Genomic DNA, 10679 nt, shown 5'->3' on the forward strand with positions numbered 1-10679 from the left:
TGTGCACAGTCTTGTTGTAGTTAAGCCTTGATTGTTGTAGTTATCACTGTGAGGAATTGACCTCCAGGCCAATTGGCTGTGAGAATCAGCTGTGTCTGCAGTGGGAGAACTTCTGTGCTGGAGACACCCCTCTGGGGTTAGACTTGCTTCGATGTGGCTTTGGTGCTCACTGAGTCTGCCCCCTGAGTGTGTCTTTTATGGTTCCATGGAGCTGCAAACTCCACACACATATTTATACAAACAAAAGACTATGGAAGGATCTTGCCAGACGCTGGACATAGTGATCTCTGGGGGAAGTTGGGCTACTAGGAGTTTTCAAATCCTGCTTCCTGTTTTCCTGTGCTGTTGCCACTTCACATTGTGCGTGCATTTTTTTTTATAATTGAGTAGAAGATCCAGATATTACAACGTGACACTCTTACCCAAGATAGGTATATGTGGCCTGAGTAGCCCTGTGCTGGAAGATCAGGACTCACCTGGGATTTGGGAGAGAAAAATAATTCTCTTTTGTCCACCTTACAGGCTTACAGCCTACAGGAAAGTTGCAGTTCTCAGCTTCAGCCACCAGGGGGAAGCAGGGGATCAGGAGATCCCTGAGGAGGAAAGCCGGGAATTTCTGAGCTGGCCAGGATGTGGGGGGAGCGGGACCACACTGTTTGAAGCCGGCTCCACTGTGGGGCAGGGCTGGGGTCAGGTTCCAGGGAGAGGAGGCCCAGTTACATGCCAGGGGAGGGTCCTTTGCCTCAGCACAGAGGGAAACAGAGACAGAAGCCAGAAATGAACTAACCGAGTGTGGGTGCCTGAGGAAGGAAGGGGAAAGTCTTGGGTCTGTCTGGCCCCTGGGGGAGCAGGGAGCCCTCACTCCTGCCACCTGGTTCCTGGGGTTGACAGGTAGGAGGCAGAGCAGAGGGGAAATTGAGGGCCATTCTCAGGGCAGCACAGGCCCAGGTAACAGTCCCGCCTCCGTGGCGGGTGCAGTGGCCAACACTGTCTCGAGCACGTCCCAGGTGCAAGCACTTTGCCTCACCCCGTCAGTCCTGACGCTGACCCTCCGCAGGTGGCAGGCAGCATCATGCCTGTTTCCCAAGGCAGGGAGTCGGGGCCGAGAGGGGAGGCGACTGGCTTAGGGGGACGGTCCCTCTGACCCACAGTCCTTGCCAGGATGAGGATGGGGAGGCAAGTGCCACGGTCCCAGACACACAAGGCAGGACTTGGACCCCAAATGGCCCCACAGGCTGCAGGGCCGCCCCAACCTCAAGGGGTGACCAGAGGTGGAAGTGTGGGATGTTGAGAAGGTGTAGGGAGGGTGCTGCTCGGCTCTCAGCATGGGGCGTGTGGGGTGGGGAGGAAGCCCCTCTGTTTCCTGGACCAAGAGGGAGGAGGTGGGAGGGCGGCTGACCTGAGTCCAGGTGCTGGAGGCTGTGGGCAGGCGAGGACAAGAATGAGCGAGTGTCCAGGAGAGAAGGTGCAGGTGCCAGGCCTGGTCGCCCCAGAGGCAGTGGAGGCAGGAGCAACTGGGGTTGGGGGCTGTGTTGGGGGCTCTGTTGAGTTCTGGCTTCCACACAGGCCTGCAGACCCACCACGGGGCTTGGACTAGTTGGTTTTGGGCTCTGAGCGACAGCAGAAGGCTGGTCGGCCAGGCTGGGCAGGTGTGAGGGCCCAGGGCAGAGTGGAGGGCTGAGGGCAGGCAGAGTAGGTGTGTATGAGTGTGTGGCAGGGGCAGGGGCGGGGCCAGCACAGGGCCTCTATCATCTCTGAGAAATGGGGGGTTTGGGGGGGCCTTTGTCCCGGGACAGGCTGCTCCTGGCTCTGGCCAGAGCCCTGGGGAACAGCCAGAGAGAGGCCTGACTCCAGACGCGGCGAGCCTCCCCCAGCTGGTGGCCCCTTGGTCTCAGCTCCTCCAGTCCCTTCTCCCCCTCCCCGGCCAGGGAGCTGGGTCAGGGCATCTGGGTGGAGGGGCTGATGCCAAGCACTGGGCTGGCCCCAGAAGCGCCATAACATTTGCCCAAGGCCTGCACAGGCTCCTGGGAACCACTGGGCGTCTCGTCAGGATCAGGAACAGCTCAGAGCTGGGAGCGGGGGCGCAGCAGGGGACCCCAGCTGTCAGTCTTCCGTATCAGGCTTCTCCCGGGCCTCAGTTTCTCCACCTGTCACGTTGGCATATTGTTCCCTGCCCTGGCTCCTGGGATGGGACTAAGCACAGAGCCGGAGGGCCACCCGGGCCCAGCCTGGGGCGTGAGGAACTGCAGGGGGGGTGGGAAGGGAAGCAGCCACACGGAACATCTGGGTGCAGGCGCTGCCTGTAGCCACTGTAGCCACAGGTGCGTCCCGATGGCCCCGATGTCAGAAGGACACAGGCTCATCACACGTCAGGAAGGGGTGGTGGCGGGAGCCTGGCCTGGGGCACGGGAGGGGCCCTGCTCCTGCTGTTCTGGTGCTGAGGAGCGAGGGGGGGTGAGCGCTGCGCCCTCTCCCGCAGGCCTGGGCCTGGCATGGTCGCCCTTCTCTGTGTTGGGAGCAGGTGCCAGGGGCTCCTTATACCAAGGCCTTTGTGGGTTGGAGCAGCCTGTCCCTCCAGAGCACCTCAGCCCCGGGCTTCATTCCTCACCTCCCCTCTGCACCCCTGGGAGCAGGAGCTGCCTGGGCCCCACCCAGGTCCGCCTCAGACTGCACTGTGTGAAAACTGGGGTTCGGATCCGGGCTCAGTCCCTGCCCGCGGGTGCCCTCCTAGCCCTTACTCACTGGGGCCTCGACTTCATTCCGACAGAAATATGGGGTGGGTGTCAGTTTCGAAGGAAGGCGGGTGTGGGCCCATCGCTGGGCCGTCCTCCCTGGGTCCCCTGACGCCCCTTTCGGTGGCGGACTCTGCTCTCTCCCAGCCCTCAGCGCTGGCAGCCTCTGGACATGGACATTAAGTCCGACCGGAAACCCTTCCTGTCCAGGGGAATGACTGGTTTCCACGGCTCTGGGAGATGTCGAAATGCAGGCTGTGTTTGCCTTGGGTTTGTGTTTTTTTTTTCCACGGAAAACAAAACAAGCACAGGGGCCCCTGCACCCTGACACGCAAGGGCAGATGAGCGAGCGTGAACCTGGGGCCTCAGCCCAGCACACAGTGGGCACTCGGCGAACCTGGCACACAGTGGGCGCTCAGTGAGCCCAGGAGTCCCGGGTGGGAGGCCCACTCCCCCTCTGACTTCCTGTGTGATCTCTGGCAAGGCTTCTGCCTGAGCCACAAGCAGTGGGAGCAGGAGATCCACTGCCCCTGGCTCCCGGGTGCCAAGCGCGCACTGTGCCTCGTGCTCCCTGGGCCATCTTGTCTGCACCCTAACCCCGCGGAAGCTGGGGCTTGGAGGCAAGGATCTGCCACCTCACACAGCCGGGCAGGTCTTGGGGACGGGGCGCACTGAGACAGACCCTGCTCTGTCCTCAGCCTGTCCCTGGAGGGCAGCCCCTTCCTGGCCCCTGGCAGTGTCTGCGGAGCAGCAGGGCAGGTGATTATTCTCTCCGCCTCCCACTCTGTGTGGGCTGAGTCCCCTCACCGCTCACGGCCTGGCCAGCTGACGCCACCTGCCTTCAGACCTGGCCCAGCGCCTTGCACACGCCTGAGGGGAGGCCGCAGAGGCGTGTCCTCCCTTTGTGCCCATAAGCAGGAAAGGGCTGGTGGCTTCCAGACTCGCTGTGCACCCCAAGGGAGACAAGGGGTCCTGCTCTGGAGTGGGGGGGGGGTCTCTGTTCCTGCCCCTGCCCCCTCCCCCATCCCAAGGCCTCCCATCTTGTTTCTCTGCCCCATCTCAGAGGCTGAACTCAGGAGCTGGCCCACAGACATGGTGTGATCTGTACACTTGGTAAATATTTAGCAAACTAGTTGCCAAAATTAAAACGGACAATTTCACACAAGAACCTGCATTTCCAGCCTCCCTCCCCCGACCACACACACTCTGGGCAGTACACTCGCAGCACCACTGGCTGGAGCCCAGGGTGCGGTGCCCCCCAGTGAGGCTGCCCCGCCCACCTGCCTCCGCACGATGTCACTGTCACCCCCACGGGACCACGAGGGACCACTGCGAAGCCCGGTGCTCCTCAGCCGTGCCCATCGGCCTGACCGGGGCTTTAAGAACCCGAGGACATGTCCAGGCCGGTATCGCAGGGTCTCCAGTGAGAACAAGGCCCTGTAGGTGCTTCTGTGAGCAGCAAGGCTGGGGATGCGCAGTGTCTGATCCTGGACCGAAGACTCCGGATGCAGGTCGCTTTGCGTGGCTCCCGAGCCGCTGAGCGTGGCTTCCTGTCTGTGGCCCCAGCAAAGCCCATCACGTGACAGCCCAGCCCCTCGGGGACTTGCTCAGAAGAGGGACCCTCGTCCCTTTGCCTGACTCCCCAGGAGTCCAGGACACTGTGCTTTGCTGACTGTGATGCCCAGCGTCAGAGGCCCCAACCCCAGCCTTGGCGCGAGGGCCAGTGTGAGCAGGGCCCAGGGCGCCCGCCGGCTCTGCTCCCAGAAGATTCACTCCTATATATGGTCACCGGCAGTCCCATCGCCCAGCTAACGTGTGACCTAATGTGCTGACAATCTCGCCCGACTTGGGGAGGGCTCTCGCCCAGAGAGAGTGTCCACTTGGGGCAGAGGGGCTGGGAGGAGGCCCATCAGTGGATGGAGGCAGGGCACGGACGGTGGACCCAGGCCCGGGAGAGCAGAGGGCGGCCGCAAGTCCCTCCCTCCCCCTCGGCCCAGAATCTGCGAAAGCGCCCAGCTCCCCACTGATGTCTGTGTAAACAAGGAAAGCCACGAGCCTCCGGCCTTTAAAGTCCTTTAATGCCGCAGGAAAAGACTATGTTTCTACGGGCAAGCCGCATACAGATTCTCCAGGAATAAGGCACACAACGGAATGCCATCCCGAGGGCGACCCTCGGAGAGGTCAGGGGCCTTGCCGCGCTCTCCGAGCTGGGCCCACGGGCCATTTGTCTCTTTAGCTGGACACACACGCATTAATGGATACAGACACGGACAGGTCACCCCACAGGAGTAGAGGAGGTGAGCGGTGAGGCCGGCAGCGGAGAGCAGCAAGCCCGCTGCCACCAGCCCCGGGGACACCTCCCGCACGTCAGGGTTAGTTGTTGCGCTGGCTACAATGTAGTGATGTTGGTTAAATACTCAGGTAGAATAGGTTCAAGTCTATTAGACGTTGGAGGGCAAGTGAGGGCTCTGGTTGACAAATCCAAGTTCTAAGAGCCTGGGGCTCCGAGGCATGGCTCAGACGGCCACCCAGAGGGGTGTGAAGACTGCCTCCCTTCCTCTCGCCCGCCCTCCGGGGCCCTGCTGACCGGGCCTTCCCCAGGCCAAGGCCACAGGGGGCTAGTTAGTCACATGCCCCTTCCTCCCCTAGCCCACCTCCTTGCCCCCTACTAAACTAGTAACCATAATAACGAGAGAATAATGAGAAGGTGCAAGGGAACGGATTACAATGCTGTTTGTTATCCTCAGCTGAGGAGGCTCAAAGGGGTCACCATCCCCCTTTCACTACATACCTAAGAAGAGCTTCCCTTAAAAAGGCAATACTTTCCAGATACACATATGTATAAATACAGGACAGACACATATCACTGAGTCTAAGCACTGGGGTAATATGCTGGCTACTTAATACTGATATTTTCATCCAAGGAAAACAACACAGAATAGCAACAATATGGCTTAAAAATTGCAAAGGTGTTTTTTTTCCTCATCAGAATTATGTACCAACTTCATAAAATATTCTATGGAGACAATATTTCCTTCTTAATGTAGTTCAGTTGCATACTTTTTACAGACCAAAGTATAGTAAAAAAAAAAAAAAAAAAAAAAAAAAAAATAACCCAAATGTCCTTTAATGGGTGACTAGTTAAACAAACTGTGGTCCACTAGTCATGCAATAATTTTGGCTGAACTTCAAGGAATCTATGCTTAGTGAAAAAAAGCCAATCTCAAAAGGATATAGACTGCATGGTTCCATCTATATAACATTTGTAAAACAATATTTATCCAATTAGAGAGCAGCTTAGTGGTTACCAAAAAAAAAAATCAAACGAAAAAAACCCCAGGAGAGAAAAGTTCTCACCATAAATATTTTCTCGCACCTCAACAAGAAGGTTTGCAAAATACTTCCAGACATTTTGTTTGATATTCTATTGCCCTCCCGAAAGCTCTGAAGTTTTGAAAATGCCTCTTTTTGTTTGTTTTTTTTATGTCAAAAATCAAACAATTATTTTTTTCTTTTCTTTTCTTTTTTTTTTTTTAAAAAGGCCTTCAAATATATACAGACAAAAATCACTGTGAGGATTTTTCAGGAGAAGGTAACAAATTCAGTGTTGTGAGAAAAATTGGAAACTATGCAGAAATTTTAACATCTATGATTTTTTTTCAAAATACACAAATAGTATTTTTTCTTTTAAAAAAGGAATTCTGTGTCAAGTATAACTCAAAATAAATACAAATTCACAAGTAGAACTACTGAATACTTCAAATGGGGTAAACACTGTTCTCTCCCAGCTACATCTCTAGACCTACTAACTGCAAGCGATTGTCCCTTTTGAACGTACTAAACCACACACTTGCTCGTTCCCTGGGCTCCCAGGCCTCTGAGCACTTCATTCCCACAGCAGCCAGCCTGGGCATCAGAAGCTTTTGCTGACCAAGTTCTGCCAGAACAATACAGGAGGGGGGTGCAGAGGGCCCAGCCCCCCGTGGCCAGCTGGGCACAGATGGCAGGGGCAATGGCTGCCAGCTGGACAAGCCCACGGGGAAGGTCACTTTGGGTGATAGCCCATCTCCTGTGGCCCGTGGAAGGCCCTGGCCTCCGGCGGCCTGGAGTCCCGGCTCTTTTAGGGTGTGGGCTCCCCCACCTCTGCAGCAGACTTGGCAGGTTCCACTGTGGGGCCAGGTCCCTGGGAGAGTTGGGGCCGGATGCTGGCAGCGGACAAGCACACTGCCCACCACTGGGAGCATTACCTGTGGCTGCGCACTGGGATGACTGGCAGTGACAGCTTCTCCTCGGGCACAGTGCCTCCAGCCAGGGCGACTCCGCTCACCTTGGCCCGGTGGAGACAGCTGGAAACAGCTGGGCAGGGACTCCACCGTGGCATTCCCAGTGGGTGGGAGGGTGGCCACAGCCAGCGGCCAGGCATGGCTGCTGTGGGTAGGAGGGAGGCAGCTTTGGGGCTCAGGTTGGAGCAAATACCCCCCTTTTAAGTGCTCAGAGGCCGCGACCCCCTGAAATCTCCTCTGCAGCCCCCCTGGCTTCAAACACACTCACTCCATCTTCTCCACTTGCTCCCTGGACTCCTGGTTAACTTGACTGTAACTCCTCAGCTGTACAAACATTTTCATTTGAAAACAAAGGCACTGGACCCCGGCTGGGTGTCCCTGAGCCGCGGTAAACACTGGATTTCAGGCCCATTTCGTGGTCTGACTTTTTCCCACAGAGGCATCATGTTGGGGCAAAATCAAGTGACTCGGTCCTGCCAACCAGCTTTCTCCCTGTCCCTGGGAGAAAGGAAGGACGCAGGACAATAGAAACAGGCTCCTCCCTGAAGAGGGTGGTCCTCCCGCTGCCGGACAGTGTCTCCCTGCTCCCCCGGGGGAGGGGTTCTGCAGCGTGGCTTGGGGCTGCCCCGTGCGAGGTGGAGGGGGACCCTTCTCCTTCACTTTTGCAGAGGTGGGGACCACAGGCAGGGGTGGGGACCACAGGCAGGGATGGGGACGACAGGCAGGGATGGGGCTGGCACCCTTGGCTTGACTGCAGTGATGGACTGATGGGGGATGGTGTGAGTGTGGGACCTGGAGACACTCTCCAAATTCAGTCCTGTGCCCAGGAGGTGCCCCCCACCCCCACTTACTAGTGTCACTCACTGACCTAATGGGGAAACTGAGGCCCGGAGACGAGAAGTCCTCCCCAGGTTCCATACTTTGTCAGCGGCAGGGTCAGCACTTGAACAAAGGTCTCCAGACTGCCAGGCCCATGCCCTTCCTGCCACAGCGGCTGCCACAGGGCCCTCCAACCTCCATCGGGGATGGGCCGAGGGTGGGAGGTGAAGAAGGGAAGGGATGGGCTGACAAATCCAAGCACGTGGGGAAAGTGTGTGGTAGGGGAGGTGATGCCTGGTGTGCCCCAGGCCACACCTTGGGACTCTGTCCAACATTCACTGCTGCCCCGTCCCTGACCTCTGGGTCTTTGGGGAGGCGGGTGCAGAACCCGAGTGTAATACCAGTGACGTCAGAGGCAGTCAGGTTCGGGGCTCAAAGTGGACAAGGGGCAGAGAGGCTCACTCCCAGCAGCCGCTAGACCAGGCCTCAGCTCGCCATGACTGCTGACCTGAACGGGACACAGAAACGGGGTTCTGTGAGGGTGCTGTGCGCATGGGGCAGCCTGGAAGGCCCTGGGGAGGAGAAGGCGCCGGCTGGTCTTGGGGAGACAACCCCCACAGGCTTTGGGATTCACAGTAAATTTAGTGCACTTATGGCCAATGCAAGGCTGCTCACCAAAGGGGTCTCAGAGGAGGAGAGCCTGCAGGGGACCCCGAGGGCTTTGTGGGTCCTGTGCATCCACCCCTGCTCGCCCCCAGTCCCCCCACAGACTCAGCCCACCTGGAGAGTCCCAGAGACCCCGCCTTCCGTGGGGCAGCTATGTCAGTAACACTGTCTGTCAACACACATGAGACAAGAACCTAAGACCCCCTGCCCAGACCCGCATGCCTGTGAGGACACCCCCACACACATGGGGACACGCAGCAACATGGACGAACACGGCGGGTCTTCTCTGGCTGGCGGAGGTGGCGCGCGGGCCGGTCATTGCACTCGGCGGCAGTAGTAGCCCAGCACCTTGCACTTCTCGCACAGGTGCTGGGGGTGCTCCTTGCTCTGGTCGGACACGTCCAGGCCATCGGGCTTCTCCAGGGGCCTCTGCAGAGAGGAAGTGGGAAGAGGGCTCAAGGCGGGAGACCAAGGTGCAGCAAGAAACACAGAGTGAAGCCGGAGAGAGAGAGGGCGAGAGAGGGCGAGACAGGAGGAGCGAGACATACACAGAGGGAGCCCAGAGGGAGTGTGCTGTGGCCACAGAGGTTGCTTCCCTAGGCACCAGGGCCCTTCCTGCCTCTTGCTGTCCCCAGAGGCACAGGCTGGGGCCTTGGGCTGGGCCAGGGCTGGGGGAGAGGGTCCTATACCCAGAGCCCGGGTCTGGACACCCTTTGCCATTCCCCAGTACCCTCTGAGCAGCCACCGCCAGAAGCTCACAAAAACCTGGGATAGAGGCAAGACAGGTGCACAGACATTATGCAGATAAGGGAACCAAGGCCCCGAGCCAGGGAGACCCCAGCCTACACCTCCGGCCTCCCGGCACCCAGCGCTTCTTCCCTGGATGCTGTCATTCCCGTGCCTCCGCGTGTGGCCTCGGGACTCAAGCAGAGTTTAACCTGGACACGGTCGCAACTCTTCAGGTCTGAGGGAATGAGCCCTCAGTTCTGTGAGGGGCCGGCAGCCGGTGCTCTGGATCCCCCACTCCCCAGGGCCAGGCACGCCATCTGCCATGTCTGTTGAGGCTACGTGAGCGGAACCTCCTGGTTTCCTGATAGGGAAACTGAGGCCCAGAGCAGGGAGCTGATGCTGCTCACTCCCCGTGCGACCTCAGGGAGCCTCAGTTTCCATGTCTGTGAAGTGGGCCATCGTCACACCTCATTTGCAGGGCACCGGGAGGATTCGGAGGTCTTGGCGTTTGTAAACCGAGCAGCGTAGGCACCTTTCTGTTACCAGGAGCACGTCCCTGCTCCCTCTCCCCCCACCCCACCCCTCCCTGGCCTCACAGCCAGCCAAGCCTGGTCTCCTTGGAAGGTTTATGGATGCTATTAGGCGCGTTCCCGAGCAGTTCCTTGGCACAGCCCTGGCCCAGAACCCTGCCTGCAGAAGGGTCCCCTGCATGGATTTGGGGGGAAGCTGGCCAGGGCAGGGAGTCTTAGGGCCATTGACCATGACCCAGGATGGTCCTGGGAGGACAGTGAAGGTGAGCGCTGCCCCCTGGCTAGACCGCAAGCCACTCAAAGGTAAAATATTGCCTTTTCTGCCCAATGATGCAGCGCCTGGCCCCGAGGTGGCACTCAGAGTGAGCAATCGGGGATGGAGAGGCAGAGGGCTCTGGGAGATGCGCGTAGGGACCGTGGGTGGGCAGGGTTAGGATCCAGGGGCAGGAAGCCCATCCCTGTGCTTCCAGGCCTGAACCACACAGGACGGACTGGAAAAAGGATGGGAGCATTGACCTCACCGCCAGGGGCTTACAGACGACCGGCTTTCCTGGCCAGAGAAGAGTTTGTCCCCAGGGCACCTGGGCTGGAACACCAGCTCTGCTGCCCGCGAGCCGGGCGACCTTGAGCAGGCCACCCGACCTCCCTCCGACCCTCCATTTCCCCATCTGTAAAAGGAGATGTTACAACACGTTTCTCATGAGATGCTGTTCCAACTCAATGAAGACCAGGAATAGAAAGAGACAGCACATAGACGCTATTCATGCTGCTGCCGCCGATGATGATGGTGATTAATGGAAGGGGGACAGTTGGTAGAGTCAATACAAGTTGAAGCCAGGATTCCAAACTGAAAGGCCCAGGCAGGTCACATCCCCTCCCCCCCCCCCCCCCCCCACACCCACCCCCCACAACCCCCCAAC

The 10679-nt window shown here is 58.4% G+C and overlaps 1 protein-coding gene across 2 annotated transcripts in view; it reads right to left on the minus strand.

Moving 5' to 3' along the window:
• ZCCHC24 (zinc finger, CCHC domain containing 24) overlaps positions 1–10679 on the minus strand; it is a 99373-nt gene that overhangs the window by 7824 nt on the left and 80870 nt on the right. The window contains exon 4 of one of the 2 annotated variants that reach the window (XM_005878446.2): positions 6255–8929. The exons of the other annotated variant lie outside the window; for it this stretch is intronic. Within the exon in view, the coding sequence (XP_005878508.1) occupies positions 8816–8929 (114 nt within the window). The 3' untranslated portion in view covers positions 6255–8815. Of the gene's footprint in view, positions 1–6254; positions 8930–10679 lie in introns of those variants that run through there. 2 annotated transcript variants of the gene reach the window in all.

Source organism: Myotis brandtii, unplaced genomic scaffold, assembly GCF_000412655.1.
Source record: "Myotis brandtii unplaced genomic scaffold, ASM41265v1 scaffold560, whole genome shotgun sequence".
Taxonomy (NCBI): domain Eukaryota; kingdom Metazoa; phylum Chordata; class Mammalia; order Chiroptera; family Vespertilionidae; genus Myotis; species Myotis brandtii.